Genomic DNA, 17,733 nt, shown 5'->3' on the forward strand with positions numbered 1-17,733 from the left:
ACAGATACTGCACTGATATGACACTGGAACCCAATCAACAGATAAAGAAACAACTTAATTATTTCAAGGTTTATAAGAATGGGTACTTTGTATCAGCTGGGAAACAACTCGAAATCAACAATACCTTCAAAACTGCAACTGAATTTCCTAACGAGAGACAGAGTTTGGTCTCTAAAACTGGGCAGCCAGCATTCTGTCCTTGTGCTTTCCCACGGCTGTAGGATCTTCTGACCGAGGAGGAAAACAGGACTGTTTACAGACACTCAGACTCTACACACGGCCGCTGTTTGAGCAACTATTTTCATGTTGCCCGTGGAAGAGTCACAATTCAAAGTATCAGAGGAAAAAGTAAACAAAATAAAAAACATAAGCGGTACAAGGTAAGGTAGGTCAACCCAGCAGAGCTCTTGCAGTGCTCTTTCTTGCGTTAACACAAAGTTTGTTTCACTTCCCGTCTCTAGCGTCTTAGCTTGACTGAACGTAACGTGAAAAAATCAGCTACGCCTTCAACAGCGAGTGCTCAGTTACCGGAGAGTTTCAAAGAGATCTGGAATCCTCCAGGTTCACATTTTTCACCAGTTGTACCTACCTAGAGCCATTTTTAGCATGAGTATCTTGCAACTTCACTTTCAGAAAACAAGATGCTTAGGAAGTTCTCAAGTATTATTTTCATGCAGCAGTAGACTAAGAACTAGCCTCTCAGCTGATCAAACAACTCTGAATGCTGCTGATCCCATTTATTATTGATGAATTTTTTTCTTCCTCCTAAAGAGGGAGTTTTATAGCTTTGCACAAAACACAGCAACACAGTAGGACTCACCTCTAAAACACAAACACGCATCTAGCCACCGTATTATTGTGCAGTCTGGAAGAGCACCAAAAAGTGAGAAAAGATACGGTAACTATGCCATGCGTAAGAGAAATTTCCTAAATGTCAGAAGCACTCCCCACTATTCATCACCAAACAGCAGCCCGAGGTAAAAACTCTCAAGTATGAGGAGGGAGGACGGTCTCCAAAGGCTGCTGGATGCAGAACACAGAGAAACTGCCCGTACCTAGCCAGCGGTAGCCAGAAGCCAGCGCAGAACAGCAGTGCTTTCCCTGAACGACCGAGACCTGCAGGGTTCTGGGCGCCTTCTGCCCACTGCTACCAGCGGAGCCTGTGGAGCTGAGGCTGGCTATCACCACAGCCATGAACTGACAGAACACCTACTGAAAAAAAGCGTAGCACGCACACATTTTAAACAGAGTTTCCGCAAACTCTTCTGAATTAATTTTACCCTTTTCTGTTGACAGCCACCACATGGGTAGCCCTGCCTAAAGCAGTCGAGTTGTAACGTGTTAGAGGCAAAGCATTTTACACGGATGGAAAGTATCTGCTGTGAGAACAGAAACTGTCCTACCGGCTTGCTGACGGAGTCGAAAAAGCAGTAATTTGAGTCACTCTTACGGTCAGTGAACGGTGTTACTGCCTCGTCACCCTGAGCTGGACTTCTGATCAAGAGTCTTGAAAGCAGAAGTTCTGCGCCACCTTTTTGCACAAATGACAACCCAGGTCCTGTCCACATCGACCTAATCAGGCAGATTGAAGGTCTGCTCATGTCCTACCATCCCTTCATTACCCCAGTCAGCACACACACTGCCATTTTCTGCGCTGTTTCGCTCCAGTGTATGCCTGTGCCTAACCTGTGCTGGTACTGGTCACCTCAAGGGTCTAATCCACGCGGCCACTATTCTCCACAGATGTTCCCTGCTACATGCGCTTTAGAAAAAGGCAGTGTTTGGTCGGAGTAGGCGGGGTTGGTTGGGATTTTTAAGTGATGCCATCGACTTGTCGTGTTTTCATTCCTCCTCTCTAAAACCTTAAGACTGCCCAGCTGGAACCATGAGAAACTTAGAGCTCAGCTTTCGCTGAAGTTCAGCAAACACACCTGCCACCGAACCCTCACTAGAACCGAACGTACCCACGCTTTTTCTACAGTCACGTCAAAAATCACTGGGAAGGCTGTCTTTATCAACTGTAACAGCGTCCTGTAGTGCTCAAAGTATAGGAACTGTGGACAGAAATAAAATAATTACTCTTACGGATTCCTGCATTCAGTATTTGCAGTCTGTTTTGTCCTGTTTTGTTCTGGATGTCCTTAAGAAATCGTGCACGTAAAGTTTTATTTACATATGTTAAGACAAGGCCAAGTTTTTCAACAGCACGTAGATTTATTAGCAGAAAAACTGTAGCCTGTGGATTTCTACTGACTTCAGCTGGACTGAGCACTCTCTTCTGGCAGACACTGACGGTGAATCAGAGGCCTCTTGACAAACTGCAAAGCGTGTGGTAAGGCTGACTACTTCCCTGTATACCTTTTTAAAGGTGGTTTGGTTTGTTTTTTTTTTTTAAATGCCAGAAGAAATAATCATGTCTGTAATACGGTTTTGATAAGGCCACTTTTAACAAGTTTCCCACGGTGACATGGAAAGAAACAACTCAGACAAGCAAAGAAGCTATGCATTGAAAAGAAAAAAAAAGGAGAAAAACAGTTTGTCTTGAAAATGACCTTAGAGTACTAACTTGTCTTTAAAGCCTTAGGTTCAAATAGGAAACATGGATGAAAATCTTTTGTTCTTCAGGGAGAATCACAGACCAATATTCACGTGAAACCAGAAGTCAGCTGTTTGGGAACACGAGATATTCTAAGAGTCATGACATGCTTTCACATATCAAAACCAACGTAACAACTGGAACGGATCTCGCGTGTATCACCTCAGACTCAGGCAAACTTGCCGAACTGAAAAATACAAAATGTGCTTGTATTAAAACAAAACATACGGTCTTTGGCCATCACCCTCTACTCTCAGCCTGTAACTTCATAAAGCACATGCTTACTTTTTGGACCAAAATCTTTTCAAGCAGTTTTTTTTTATTTTTTAATTTTTTTTTTTAAACTAACTGCCAAAACATTCTCTGTGCATCTCTACAACAAGCCACTGGAAGACCTAAACAGTCATCGAAACCGCCCGCAATTTTCTCTTCAGCTATGATTACAGGCTACTTCACATCGTCTTTTGAGTTGGTTGGTACCTACAGAACTATGTCATTAATAACTTACATTACTTTTAACAACAAATTGAAAATCTTAAACCTATATTAAGATTGCCAAGTGTACTGACAGTCAAAAAAAGAGCAGAGTGAGACACAGACCGAGTACCTCATGATCTCATCATGAGATGCAACAGTACCTCAAAAAAGAAAAAAAAAAATCCAAGAAACAACAAACCCTTCACTTACATGCACTTCTTAAGAGCAAGCAACGAAAACCTTTTTATCCGAGAAGTTGACAAGTACGCAGCTCGGTCATGAAGACAGTTTTGCACCTTTTCAGAAGAGCAGTGCCGGCTCTCAGCCCAAGTTCTCCTCACCAGAAGCTTTGGGGCTCGCCGAGAACGGCTCCGGCCGAAACCCGGACGCTCTCCCCGGTTACCCACCGCGGATCTGCCCGTCGGCCGGAGAAAAATAATAAGGAGGCGCTGGGGGCCGCCGCCTGCCCGAAACCCAGCCGGGCGGGACGAGCGAGCGGGTCCCGCTGCGCGTCACGGAGCCCTGCCCGCCCCGGCCCTCTGCGGCCCGGCTCCGCGCCGCACGGAGACGCCGAGCCGCCCGGCCCGGCCCGGCCCACGGGATAGCTTCGGCTCGGGACGGCCCGGGTCCCGCCGCCCCCGCCAGCCCGCCCGCCCTCCGCGGAGGTGGCCCCGGGGGCCGCGGCGCCGCCGCCGCCGCAGCGCCGGCAGCAAACATGGCGGCCGCGGCCCCTTTAAGCCCGGGCGGACCGGCGCCGCCGCGGCCGCCCCCGCCAGCGCGGCCGCCCGCTGCCCTCACCTTCAGTCTGTTCCATTCTACCTGCCCCCGCCGCGTCCACCCAGCCCAGCGGAGACAAAGGCCGGCGGCGGGGGCGGCGGCGGCGGGCCTCTCCGCCTCCTCCAGCAGCAGCAGCAGCAGCAGGCCGCGACGGAGCCCCGGCCTCGATTTCCGCGCCCCCGCCGCTGGCGCCGGGCTCCGCCCCGGGAGGCCGCCCGCTGCCGCCGCCCCCCCCACCACCACCGCCCGCTCCCGGCCGGTGCGGCCAAGGGGAGGCGCTCGGCGGGGCGCGGGCGGGCGCGGGCGACCGCTGGCGGCGGGGGAAGGCGGCGCTCCGTGCCGCTCTGCCCGGCTCCCGGCCCCGCTCCCGCGCCCTCCGCCTACCGCCCCCCCGCCGCCGCCGCCGCCGCGTACCGCGCAGGCGCGCGCGCGCGCGCACCGGCACCGCTCCCCCTATTGGCCGCCCGGGCGGCGCCCGCCGCAAGGCACGACGGGAGATGTAGTCCCGCGTCCCGGCCGGCCCGCGGAGGAGGTGGTGCCATCCTCAGTAGTTTCTAATCCTATTTTGGCTGAAAAATTACCCATCGAGATGTTCTCAATTAATTCCCCTCCTCCACAACCCTCACGTCTTTTTTTTTTTTTGCGGAAGGAAGCATGACTGAAGGGCACACGATAAATCTTCCCCGCAGCAAAAACATTTAACATGCAAGAAAAAAAAAAAAGAAAATGGAAAGCAAGAAAAGCACAAGAGAATGGAAAGTAAATAAGATGCGAAGATAAGATGACATCTGCTACCACAAAAAAAAAAAAAGAAAAGTCACATAATAGAACAAGAAGAATGAGGTAGAAGGAGAGACATGACCCAACTCGAGAGAGGAAGCTGAAGAGACGCGAGCTTTGCGAGTCACCGGGCAAAGGCTGGGCAATGGTTTCCGAATTCACAGCACTTCCCACCGCCCGGAAAGCAGAGGCTCGGAGCCTACAGTGAGGAGGCGGGAATTGCTGTAATAAAGTGAATTTTAAAAGTGATTCTCCTCGTCCTTTGATACAATAAGGCACCAAAAATGGAGGTGACCTAGAAACGGCTTTCTCTCTCTCTTCTCCTCCCTCTGTAAATTATAAACCTTTAATATTAAGCATTAATATTAAAGTTAATATTAAGATAGGAGGGGTCCTGATGTTCCTGCAGCTGAAGTGGTCAAGGGATGAGAACATATTTTCTTTCTTTTTGCTTTGTCTCACAATGAGCATTCTGACAGCAATTACAGTTTTACTTTCATTTGTCTCCCGTTCAGATTTCCTCCACACTGCTTCTTCCTGCTCCTGACGGTTTTTACTGGAAGTGATCTGTCGGGTGGGAAACCACACGCAGAGCGAAAGCTGGACACAGGTGAGGGAAGCGCCAGGACAGCAGCTTCTCCGATCTCAGCCCCTGAGGAAGGCTGGACGATCCGTGCAGGGAAACATAACACGCCGATCCGTGTGCCCTGCGCGGGGACTACAAGGTACAACCGGCGACCAGAACCCGCGATGACGGTTAATTAGCGGTCCTCGCCGCCAGCGCCGCGCTGATGAACCGTGGGTACTTGACCCCAGCCCTCGGACAAGCGCCAGGCTCCGCATTTCCGGCTCCAGACCATTGCAGGCGGCTGCGGGCGGCGAGCAACCGCAGCTCCGTCAGTAACAGACCCCACGTTCCTCGCACACCGCGCACCTGAGAGCTTCACGATAACCCCAAAGACGTACGCAAGGGAAAAACGACATTCCTGAACGATCAAAAAGGATGCTGTGCTCTCCCTGAAGAACTAAACGCGGCACGCTAATCGCTTCCAGACGCTGCGTCCCCATTGCGCTGCCTGCGTGTTTCGGGACAGTTCAGAACCCGGACAAACAATCCCTGCCCGGTGCTGCTCCCAAAAAGAAGGGGTGGCACGGCCACGGGGGCTCTGCACAGCAGCACGCAGGCTGCAGCTCTCTAACAGGGTTTCAGGCGGGCAGCGTGGAGGGGCTCTGACCCCTCACCGCTAACGGCCCAGCGCTTGATGCAGCGCGGGAGCACCCACGTGCCCGTCTCCTCTGCAGCCGGAGCGTCTGGCCTTCGTTTGTGCAGGAAAAACTCCTGAAGGCGTAATCTGAATACGATAAAACCACAGCTGTGAACACGGTGAAAACGAGAAGGTAAACCAGCACATCCAGCAAACTCCGCTCTGCGTTGTCTTAGGCGCTGAATCAGGAATTAACGTGAAAATGCAGCCCAGAGGAGACAGCATCGGCCGTCCCCAGCTCTGGAAAGCTGGAGCGCTAGCAAGTAACCCAGCTCTCCCAGTCCAGCGAGAGGAGCAAAGGACACCTTCCTGAGCCGGGGTGAGGGGACGGGAGTTTGCGTTTGCCTGCTCATCCAGTTTTAATTTCCCATCCTGTCACTTCCCCAAGCAAGAGCCTCTCCAAGGGAAAACAAAGCACAGCCCTCTTCTGCCCTCCCGGGGGACGTGGTTTAGCAGAACCACCTCTGGCACACGGGAACCAAATTGTGCTGCCACGAGGTCTGCGTCAACAATGCAGCAATGCTTTTGACAGTAAAAAAGTATTTGGATTAACGTTGGGCTGGGTTTTTTTTCAGAACGTAAAGGACTTGGAGAGCAGCCCTTTATGGGGAACACGCTTTCCAACCAATGGAAACCAGCAACGCATGGAGAGCTCCGGTGGCGGACCGCGAGAGCTTTCTGTCCCATTTCTTACTCATCTTTCCCAATTTTATTTACTACTTTTTAAAGTATCCATCATCAGTTTAGGCACCCTTTGGTGAAGTTGCCGAAGGGTTACAAACCTTTTTCATTGTAGGCAATAAAAAGCTTTTTCCCCTCTAGTCTCAAACACGGAAGACATTTCAGGAGACCAAGTCTCCTGTGACAGGAGGAACGTTTCCCCAGCTGCCTACGTGTTTCATCAGCTCCGCAGAACGCAGCGTTTGTCTCAGACATGCCAGGGCTTGAAACTTCCTTCTGACGCCTCATTCCAGGCGAAGCTGTTCTCAGGCGATAACACACAAAAGGAGACTCCGCTCTCACGTGCCCCGTCGTACACGCAGCTGCTCGGAACGTGTTCTGCTCTATACACAGACACAAACCGCCATCGCCTAAACAGGAACCTTCCACGTAAAAGCAAGGTTTTGCTCCGTGCAAAAACCAAAAAAATAACGGGATACTACGAACGCTTTGCCGGATAGCGTGGCGAGCTGCGGCGGAACTAGCGATGCCGCTTTCCCTCTTGAAAGCCCCACAAACGCACCGGGGAACATCCGGCGCGGCAGCGGGTTAAGCGCTCAGCAAGCTCTCCTCCGTCGCGCCGAGGCGTCGCGGGGCGCAGCAGGCACGCGGAGCAGAACCGGCGCGTCCCTTCCGGCCGCGAGCCCGGCTCCCCGCGCGGCTCCAGCCTTCTCCTCCCCAGCTCGCCGGGTGCCACCCAAACGACAGGGCAAAGGCGCAGCCGAAGAGCGGCCACCGGCCGGGCCCCGCCGGCCTCGCTGCGCGGGATGGAGCGCTGCGGGACCCCCAGCGGCGGCCGCGGGGCGGGAGCGAGGAGCGGGCCCCGCCGCAGGCCTCGGGCCCAAAGGCCGCCCCGGTAGCGGGGCTCCCCCTGACCCCGAGCGCGCCCCTTCCTCCCTCACCCTCCCTGACGTCACACGCAGCCCCACCACGTCGCGATGGCGTCACGCACGCGCTCGTGACATCACCCTTCGAGGCCCGCCCTCTCGCACGTCGGCGCCGCCGGCCTCGCAGCCAATGAGCGGCCCTTCCTGAGGGCAACTCGGGTCAAGCCCCGCCCCTTCCAGCTCCCATTGGGTGGCCTCGGGCAGGGCCGCGGTCCTGCCTTCTGATTGGCTTCCGCCGAAGGAGCCGTGACGCACCGCGATGGCGTGAGGGAGAGGGAACCATAGAGCGCCGCTCGCCGGGGTAGAGCGCCGCGGGCAGGGCGTCATGGGACGGCGCGGGAGGACCGGGGCCGGCGGTGAGCGGGGGAACCGGGACCGCAGGGCCGGGGAGGGACCGGGGCGCCGGGATCCGGCCCGGCCGGTGGCCTGCGGGGAGCCCCCGGTGCCGGCCCCGCTCACGTCCCCCCTCGCCCCCCGCAGCAGGACGGTGATGTGCCAGAGGCCCGGCGGGGCCTGCCAGGGCCCGGCCGCTCCGCAGCGCTCCCCGGCGAGGGACCCCGTGGCAGCATGGCCTTCTCCAGCCGCACCGCGCTGCTGGCGGTAGCCCGACGGAGGTAAGAGGCGCTTTGGCTTCCCTAGGCGCTCCGTGCCGCAGCGTTCCCGCTCCCCGGGCGGTGACACGGGCTGAGGACGAGCGCCCGTCACCCCCGGGCGGGGAGCGAGGCGGCTCCCTGCCACGGCAGCGCCGCAGCGATTTATTTACGGTGCCCGTGCCGCTGTTTGCTCGGGTACACGCTCGCAGTAACGTCGGTGCTCCAAGTCTCCTCTGCGAAAGGGTACCTGGCTAAACGCGAAGAGCGCAAAGTTTGATTTATCCGAGTCGGGGGGATTTCAGCAGTTGTCACAAAACGTAGTCCACGCACTCTTAGCATTTTCATGGGAAGAGCTGAAGCTGTCTAACCGCTCACCTCTCTTCAGGGTGCCGCCTGTCTTTGCCAGCTGATGCTGGGGGAGGGAAGGGGCAGGAAATAGAGAGGACTCTGTTCTCAGCACTCGTTGAGAGGAGAAGGGGTTTTGTTTTTCCTTTGTTTGCAACTGGCAAGTTTTAGCCGAAGCAATTGGTAGGAGGGCTTCCTCGAGGCAGCAGGAAGCCTTGAGCTCTTCTCCCCCACGAGAAAAGTCGTTAACACAGGCCAAGCTCTCAATATTTTATCTGTTGCTGAAGGATCAGGATCTCAGATACACAGGCAGCCACCAGATCAATTTCACAAGATTAATTTGTCACTGAGAACATTAAGTTGTGTGTATTGCTTGGGTACCTCAGCCACAATGCACTATTACTGGCTTAAATACCTCTCCAGTTTCAGAGGCTCCCACCTTCTTGTGCACTCCAATCCTCCGTACTCTCCAGCAGTTGCTTTTGTCCAACTGGTGGATTCTCATTTAAACCGGACTTGTGTAAGAGACGCTGAAAACCAGCCATCGCTGCGCCGCGCACGGTTGGGCGCTGGCCCGCCTCACGCGCTGGCTAAAGCTGCGCGAACGTTTCACACGTCCGCCCGCTTGCCTCAGGAGCTCCAAGACGAACCCCCGCCCCGCCGAAGCGCTGTAAACCAGGGCGCTGCGCCTGCTAAAGCTCCGGCGGAACAAGTCACAGACGCGCCCGTGGGAAAGAAGTCTTTACGCCAAAAAGTGGTGGATGAGCTGAAACACTATTACAATGGATTCCGCTTGCTCTGGATCGACACCAAGGTGGCCGCCAGGATGGTGTGGAGGCTCTTACATGGTCAGGTCCTCACTAGGAGGGAGAGACGAAGGGTAAGTGCCGGACAAACAAACGCCTCGCTAAAATGCTGCGTTAAGAGGCTTGCTGTAATGAAAGAAGTTTAACTGCTCAGTTTCCACACTTCTTTGGAACACATTTTTGGTTGAATATTAATTTCTGCTGTGCTCCTCTCTGTACAGTTGCTGAGAACTTGCGCAGATCTCTTCCGGCTGGTTCCCTTCCTGGTGTTTGTCATTGTCCCCTTCATGGAATTCCTGTTACCTGTGTTCTTGAAACTTTTTCCTGAAATGCTGCCCTCGACGTTTGAGACTGAGTCGAAAAAGGTTTGTGTCCTTTCTGAAGACGTAGGCTGTGTGCTCCGGCTCGTTAGAACATCTGCGCGGCTGCATAAAGAGCTGCTGTTTCCTGCCTGCTGCTGTAAATGATTTGTCAGCCTCACACACACGTCTAGGTCAGACGTTCCTAGCTTACCCCGAGACAGGACAGCAGAATGTGAAGATTGTAGCGTAAACAGCGGTCAGTAGGGAAGCGCGCAGCAATTTCATTTTCTACAGTAACCAACGCCTATTTGCTTTCAGTACTGGTCTTATTTCATCTCTTTCCCAGAATCCACTCCCTTCTGATTTTCAAGTAGAATTTCTAATTACGTTTTATTTCCTAAATGAAGGAAGAAAAGCAGAAAAAGAAATTAAATGCAAAGCTGGAGTTAGCAAAGTTCCTGCAGGAGACCATTGCAGAGATGGCCAAAAGGAACAAAGCAGATACAGGACAAGGAAAACAGTTCTCTTCCTACGTGCAGCAGGTAAAACGGGCCGTGCTGGGGGTGACAGCAGTCGTACTTACACCAGCTTCAGTGCCACTGTTGGGCAGAGAGCGTGGGGTGTGTACAGAGACTGCAGAGAGGTTTGGCAGTGCAGAGCTCTCCTGTCGGATGTTCTCGTTCCCTGGATGGCCTCTTGCAGCTAATGCCCCACCGACACCGACCCCAGCTCTGACCCCGTCCGTCAGAGCTCTCCGCTCAGACAAGCGTTTCCATCTTGGAACAACAGGGAAAGTTTTACCCTGTGAAATCCTTTAAGCTGCCACACGAAAACACTGTTTCACTTTGGCGTTTTAACTGTATCACCCCGTTCCCTTCGAGAGACAGCAATACCAGTGTGAGAAACAGGGAGGAAGAGGATTCAGAAACTGTGATTCTCTTTTCATTTGGCTTTTGGCCCTCATGCCTCTGCTCTGTTTAGATTCGTCACTCCGGCCATCAGCCCAGTACCAAGGAGATCGTATGCTTCTCCAAGCTGTTTGAGGATGAGCTGACCCTGGAACACTTGGAACGGCCGCAGTTGGTAGCTCTTTGCAAGTTGCTTGAGCTGCAGCCCATTGGCACCAACAACCTGCTCCGCTTTCAGCTTCTGCTGAGACTCAGAACTATCAAGACAGATGATGAAGTAAGTTTAAAATAGCACAGATGTAACTGCTTTGGTGGAACGCATGCTTTTCGCAACCTCAGGTTCTGCCCTCTGAATCACAGACTGCCTGCTTTACGTAGGGTGTGTGCTGCTGCCCACGCTCCATCCTCAGATGGGAAGGTTAATATTGATGGGAGTGGGATTCTCCCCACGAGAGATTCCAGAAAAAAAACAGAATAAGAGTTCATCTTCTGGCACCCTGGCCGCCTTTGATGAGTGTGGCTCTGCAGATACCCTTCTGTTTTTATTCTGGAGTCATACTAACCTTTAAAAAAAGGGAAGTTCCAATTAAATATTGTATGGAAACACCAGATTTTAGCCAACTGAGCTCGGTGCGAGTTTATATTAGTTTATAAAGTGGCTGGATTTATTGAGCCTGGGGAGAATCTGCTTGCTGCTTTCAGCTGCCTGATGGGGTTATTTAGAAAATGGAACCAGACTTGCAGGGGTGTAGAGAAAGGAAAACAGGTAATGGCCATAAGTTGCAGCAAGGGAAATTCCAGCTTGATAAGAAAAAAAAATTAAAATCAGTTAGTGGGTAAACAGTGGAAGAGGTTGTCTAGAGGTTGTGAAACCCCCATCTGTAGGGAGGCTCAAAGCATAAATGGAAAGGGCTGAGCAATGTAAAGAAACTTAAGTTAACCCTCTTTTGGGCAGCAGGTTGCACTGGGGACCTCCAGAAGTCCCTTCCAGCCTACACTTTGTGATTGTGTTAGAACTGTAATTTGAAATGGCATTAAGAATCCTATCACAACATGGAGGAAAGACCGGAAAACTTCTTGCTAGTAAGAAGTGACCGGATCTGAAGGGCTTGTGCAACTAACCACAGGTTCAGCTTTAAAGCCTGCGATCTTGACAGTTCTCAGGGCCTCTGAGTAAGTTCTTCAAACCTGTAGGATCACATGTGAAAGTGATATTCTCAGTACTTCAGGAAAAAAATAATAATAATTTTTTCACTGTCTGTAGCTGAAGGCTATCAGCTTTCAAGGACAATGCGTTACCTGCAGAGTCAGCTCTGTCTCATCTTCATATTGGTGTGGCTTTGTGCGCATTCACCTGAACAGACATTTCTTTGGGCTCGAGCTCATCACGTACATCAGGGCTTTGGCTTACTCTGTGCCTAGATAGAAACGTTCCTTTTCACTTCAGATGATTGCCAAGGAAGGAGTCAATGGCCTGAGCGTGTCTGAACTGCAGAGCGCGTGCAGAGCCAGAGGAATGCGATCATTGGGTCTCTCAGAGGAGCAACTAAAGGAACAGCTCAGACAGGCAAGTACGCTCTGGTCTTGTTTGACAAAGTTTCTGTGGGACAGAGAGGCATGCCACGTTCAGACAGAGCAGGCATAATTCAGCTAAGAATTCATGCAAGTGTTTCTAGATGGATCCTCACCTGTATAGCTGAGCTTTAAGGCATGAGGTATCCAGATTGTGTCTTAGACTAAGGAGAAAACCAGGTAGCATCAGGGCCAGCTAGAAGGAAGATGAAGCAGCGGGTGCAAAATATGTTTTGAGCTTCCAAAGTAGCCAAGACTTGTAGTAGAGCCATCGCTAGTCTTTTATAAACGTGCAAACCGATGACACACACTGCTGTAGGTGCTGTACTTCAGATAAGCTGTGGATAAATCAAAGCACTTAGCTTTCACTGTGCTGGCTGGTTGTCACTAGTGATGAAGAAGTTGTGGACGAGAACTGCGTTGGGGGCTCTTCAATACTACCTCACTAGTAGCTGGAAGCTTCCTCTCTAGTCTGTATTCCATATAGTACTCTTAACTCTTCAAAACTGTTTCTTCTCATTGTAGTAACTTAAAACTGTATTAGCCAAACTCAAGACAGCTTTAAGGTCTTTAAAGAAAGAGTGCTATTTACATAAGTACTGATGTAGAGACAATATGAAATAACTTTTCCTTCTGTTTTCTTCTAACAGTGGCTGGATCTGCATTTAAAAGAGAATGTTCCACCTTCTCTGCTCCTGCTTTCCCGTGCCTTGTACTTAATAGATGTAAAGCCACAACCTGTTCCGATTCCACAAAACCAGGTGAGTTGTTTGAATAAAACTTTCGGGTTAATAGTTTAACCATTACGCATTGTAAAAATGAAGCGCTGTGTCATGAGTCTTGTTCTTTGATCCTCCAAGTGGACTGAAGTGATAACTGTGCTGAACTATATGTTCTTCCGTAGATATCAGAGACTGCTGAAATCATGACATCCGTTCCTGGAAGTCAAGAGACCCTGGTGGATCCGGCCCCCATCGTACAGGGAAGAAAGGTTAGAAAATAGCAGTCTACGAGTAGGAAAATGAGTGTGTAGTGCTGTATTCCTTGCCAAGAGCCTGTGAGCAAGCCTTTCCAAAGCCAGACAAAACCCAGTGTCTGACACCGTTGTGCAGAGCACACAAGCACTCTACATTCTTGCAACCTGTACTTGTTTTTGCCCGAGAGCCTCACAGTTGCATACTCTGATTTCAGAGTCAGTGAAAGGGTGCAGAGATCTGCCGCAGCACATCTTGTCCTGATGCTGGAAACGGCTGGTTATTCAGTACCGTGTTACTGGCTTCCAGCAGAGGAGCACTCTCGAGCTTCTGAGCTGCTGTATTGGCATAAACACAGAGACTGCAGTCCGGGTACACTTAGCTCAGAGAAGCCAGTTAAACGTGACTTGTTTTCAGGTCTCCTAGTGAACTTGGGCTGAGTTGTCCAGGACAAAAAGGGCAGAAAATATCTGGAGTAAGAAAGCCAGAACACATGGTTCTCGGCACAAGGGTAAACTGAATTCCTTAGATTAGTCTAAGCTGATAAAAGCAGCAGTAGAAATGAAAGAAGAACCTTATGTCAACTGCTAGAAATATTTCCAAATAGCTCTGTTAAGTTGCATAGGGGAAACAATAGAAATGCTGACATGCAGCTCTCACAAACACACCTTGCAGGGAACAGCCTTATTCAGAAAGGAGCAGGGACTGCGCGGGGTCTAGCTAGAGCTTTGTTTTCCAAGAGGGTTCTCTGACTTAGAGCTGCTTTTTCCTTAAAGAGCGAAGAATTTGTATCCCAGCCAACAGAGAAATTGCCAGTCTCAGAAGTGTCAGTTAAGCCTCCCCCACGAGAGGTAAGCTTTTAAAAATTCTTAGACTTCCCAAAGGAGATTGTTCTTCACACAACTTCTAGACAAATTGAAAACTTGTGCTACAAGATGTTGTGAACGTTAGGTTCAAGGAGCAACTGGAGAAGTTGTGGACGAGAACTGCGTTGGGGGCTCTTCAGTACAAAAATACCACATGTGACAGAGGCTGCTCTTCCTTAATAACCTGCTTTGGACCACTAGGATAGACCAGCCTTCCGTCAGAACCACTGTGGCGTTAAGTCCAGACTGACTTTTTTTGACAGGAGAATGCTCCTTTTCCCCAAAGAACTTTGTTGTTCCCCTGTTATTCTGCAGAGCAGCCTCCCATAGTAAATGGAAAGATACCCTCTTCACAAAAGGTTTTGAATTTTAAGAAGCGTTTGTGTTAGTACTGCCTAAAATCTGCAACTTTCTCTTACACCTAGACTAAAATGGAAGCGTCGCAGAGCAGCAAGGCTGGCGCCAATGGAGCCTAGCCTGGTGCCAGCGAGGACCGTCTGACACTGGGAGAGAAGAGCTTTCATCTCTGCGCCTCCTTAAAAGGGAAGAGTGATTTTCTAGGAGGCTGCTTGACACAAAAAGGTGTCAGGAGGCCTCAAGGGGTTCTCCGTCTTTTCCAAGCATATTGCAGCTAGGCCATGCGGAGACTATCTGACGGCACCAGCTTCTCCTTTGTACTGGACCCCCACTCCCACCACTTTAACTTATCTTGTAAATATGTGAATACCGATGCTACCGTCCGTGCTGTTACTGAGCAGGTGTTTGTGCTCTTAAACCTTAGGAAAGGCAGCTTTTCCTTGCCAGAAAGCTCTGGCAGCAGAGTGAGCTAGGCTGGAAGTCCAGTAACGCTGTTCTACAGTTTGAAATCCTCTGCGGCAGCATACCCAGGGCTTGCAGCTTGTCCTGCTGCCGCAGCCTGACAAGCCCAAGCTCTCGGTCCTCGTTAGCGTGGTTTAATCATTAACTTGTGCACTGAATGACCCGTGTAGCCGTGGCACTTGGCTGTCACACTTGTACCAAGGAGAATAACCACAGCAGAGGGAGGACCAGCCCTCTCCTCCATGGCGCGGTTGTACTTCACTGTTCAGAAAGACCTAAGAACTTGCTGGACAAGCGCAGAGCAGTGAAGAGAACAGCTTCCACCGCCTGAGCGTTTGCATTCACCAGTAAGAGCTGCGGCAGGTGCCAAGCACTGTTCCAGAAGGCAGAGCCTTGCGTTTTTAGGATCCTGCTGGGTCGCACGAGGCAGCAACCTGGGGACCCACGCACATTTCCCAAGTCCTATGTAAGACTTGCTTAAACCCTGTCAGGCTCAGAACTGCACATCAGCGTGTGCTCTCAGGCTTACTGCTTTATAAAGGATTTTTCGTACACTCCAGGGTTTATTTGTTTTGGTAGACTCTACAGGAAGATGCTGAAAAGCTGTTTTCAGTACTTGTTAATATTTTTACTTTGTCCTACGTAAATGTCCAGAAATGACTCATAGTATGGAGTTTAAATATGTATATTTAGACTTACTGTAAAATTGAAGTTAGACTTGGTGCTAAGTAGAATGAAGTGTCTTTTCTAGAGGTCAAGCAGCCTTTAGAACAATCAGACTCCACAAAAGCCAGTCATCTCAAGGTGAGGAGTTACCAGCACTTTAAACACGTGACTTCAGGCGCTTGCTAGCAGCTTGGAGAAGACGGCTACCCCTGTACTGCGTTCCTACTTCTGTACCTGCGCCCTGCCATGGCACGCAGGGCTGAATTGTTGTATTTACTTGGCGGTTAGAAAAGGAGAACAAATGCTGTTTCAATAAAATAACTCCATGGCTCAAGCGTCGCGCCTGCCTCTGTGTCACAGGGATGAGGTGTTCCTGGGAGCCGTTTGCTGGCAGAGTAGCCTTTGGCTACTGGTCTGTTTAACGGAGCCTTGTCTCCTTGCTAACGCTGACAGGTGCTGTTATCTGAACAGAACTGTGACCCAGCAGCACCCGCTTTGTCTAGAAAAGCGTTTCGCCCCCTAAAGAGCCGAGTGAAGTGTTGGTCAGTGCGAGGTGTCGCTGGTGCTGAGTGCTGACGTTAGCGCGCAGAAGTAAAGGAACGTGAGTCATTTCTGTGTGGCGGCTAGAGGATGTGAACAGCAAGATGGAATTCCTGAGCTCAAGGTGAGTGGGAAGAGCCACACGAAGGAAAAGTCTCCCTAGTTTAAAGCACCCAAACCGGGCTTGCAGAGCCCACCCAGGTCACTAAACCCTATCAAAGCAAGAGTGTTGCAGAGAGGAGCAAAGTGAGTCTTTTTGCTAAGGTGAACAAGCTCAGCGTAACTAAATCAGATTTCTTGAAGTGCAAAAGAAGTGGCAGTGAAATGAGCCTGAATGAGTTGCTGTGGGGACAGAGCTCCAGCCAAGCAGGACATGTGGGAAGTTCGTTATCCTTGAGGCACCAGCATTGCTGTGTCAGTTCAGGAGCCAGAGCAAGCTGTGTGTGCGTTCATGGAGCTACGGGTGCATTCAGGGCCGGTAGAAAAGCCGGTCCCAGTAACCAGAGCATTGCTGCCGCAGAGCCAGGGCTCGGGACCTCCGGCTGTTCGCAGTGGTGTGCGATAACGGCAGCGGGAGAGCCGTCTCCGGAGGATGAGCAGCTTCGCTGATCCTAACGTGATCTGCGGGAATTGATCCCTGTCCCGCACCAGCAGACACATACAACAACTCCACCGCTTTCCGATTTTTCCCCAAACTCCTTACCAGCAGTCAGTAGCTCACATCAGCTGCCAGGGGATGTGTTTTCTGGTACAACGCGGAGCGATCAGCCTACGGACAGGCAGCTCCCAGCCGGTGCTCCCGGGCCGGCGTTGCGGCTCTGCCGGCTGCGCACCCGCACGCTGCTCACCCGCACGCCCGCCAGAACCCCGCGGCCACGCGTGGGGAGGCCGGCCCCGCGCTGCGGCACGGCCGCGTCCCGCCGGCAGATAGCAGCACCGCCCAGCTCTTGCGCCGAAGGGACCCGAAATGGGCTGCTGGGGGCCAAAGCGCCTCGTTTGGGACCCCCCGCCCCGCTCCATCCCCGTGGGCGCCCCGCTCCATCCCCGCGTCCTTGCCGGAGCAGCGGGCAGGGCTGCCAGCCCATCTCCAGGGAGCTGGGGCTGCACGGGGCACGGCGCAGGCCAAATCCACCAAAACCCTGAAAGACGGGCACAAAACCTCGCGCATCCCGGCCGCGAGGCGCTGCTGCCCGTGGAACCCTGTGGATTGACACTGGGATCCTGCTGCCAGAGAGGAGCAATGTTCAGCAACCAGCATGAAAAAAAAAAACAACACTCGGATCCTGTGGAGCCAAGCCGCACCGCTAACTGCGCCAGGACCTCCCCGCTGTTCCTGCTGCTCCCCAGTATCCGTGGCCACCGGAGCCGGTGCGGAGCGGGACGGCCATACATGTGGCTCTCCCCTCCAGCGCACGCCCAGCCAACAGCCCCACTGGGTTCAAGCTCCCTGAGCAACACGTGAAAGCCGGGCGTGCGAGGCGCACGGTGAGCCCTGTCTCATGTTAAAAGGCTGGTCACAGCCCAGCAGCACAGGGAGAGCCCGGTCCCCGCACGCAGCCCCGCGGTAACGAGCCAGCGTCCATGTCGGGGAAGGCAGCGTCAGGTTCAGAATTTGGTTTTATTTCTGGGGGCAATGAAGAGCCACAGGAGGGAGCGTCACCCAGAAATGCCCTCTTGACAGAGCCCGTCTGAAGGCGCCCATCGCAGTGGAGGAATTTCAGATTCCCAGAACCAGCCGTTCATTAGCGCAGCGTAATGAAGTGTTTCCAGCACCGACCAGACTTCAAAGCTTTCTGCTTTCTCCACGCCTGCAGCAGCAGCTGAGCTTCAAAGCTCAGGC

General features: G+C 52.2%; 2 protein-coding genes across 3 annotated transcripts in view; one reads left to right on the top strand and one right to left on the bottom strand.

Annotated features, from left to right (window-relative positions):
• NSD3 (nuclear receptor binding SET domain protein 3) overlaps nucleotides 1-7,829 on the bottom strand; it is a 50,056-nt gene extending 42,227 nt beyond the window's left edge. The window contains exons 1-5 of the mRNA XM_086767730.1: nucleotides 7,568-7,829; nucleotides 6,789-6,959; nucleotides 5,914-6,057; nucleotides 5,437-5,499; nucleotides 3,872-4,303 (exon numbers count right to left, since the gene is read on the bottom strand). Of these exons, the coding sequence (XP_086623856.1) occupies nucleotides 3,872-4,303; nucleotides 5,437-5,499; nucleotides 5,914-6,057; nucleotides 6,789-6,959; nucleotides 7,568-7,829 (1,072 nt within the window). The remainder of the gene's footprint in view (nucleotides 1-3,871; nucleotides 4,304-5,436; nucleotides 5,500-5,913; nucleotides 6,058-6,788; nucleotides 6,960-7,567) is intronic.
• Nucleotides 7,830-7,900: 71 nt separating this feature from the next.
• Nucleotides 7,901-14,475, top strand: LETM2 (leucine zipper and EF-hand containing transmembrane protein 2). Of its 2 annotated transcripts, none has more exons than XM_086767914.1 (10): nucleotides 7,901-8,116; nucleotides 8,864-9,320; nucleotides 9,468-9,611; nucleotides 9,956-10,090; nucleotides 10,530-10,733; nucleotides 11,904-12,023; nucleotides 12,679-12,789; nucleotides 12,933-13,019; nucleotides 13,779-13,853; nucleotides 13,954-14,287. In XM_086767914.1, the coding sequence occupies exons 1-10, from the start codon at nucleotides 8,070-8,072 to the stop codon at nucleotides 14,026-14,028; spliced, it is 1,455 nt and encodes a 484-aa protein (XP_086624040.1). In that variant the 5' UTR covers nucleotides 7,901-8,069; the 3' UTR covers nucleotides 14,029-14,287. The 2 variants fall into 2 exon arrangements, with proteins under 2 accessions (XP_086624040.1, XP_086624041.1); XM_086767915.1 differs by lacking the exon at nucleotides 13,954-14,287 and adding an exon at nucleotides 14,294-14,475 and having other exon boundaries at nucleotides 7,903-8,116.
• The last annotated feature ends 3,258 nt before the right edge of the window (nucleotides 14,476-17,733 follow it).

This window comes from Chlamydotis macqueenii, chromosome 27 (genome assembly GCF_036417535.1).
Source record: "Chlamydotis macqueenii isolate bChlMac1 chromosome 27, bChlMac1.mat, whole genome shotgun sequence".
Classification (NCBI taxonomy): domain Eukaryota; kingdom Metazoa; phylum Chordata; class Aves; order Otidiformes; family Otididae; genus Chlamydotis; species Chlamydotis macqueenii.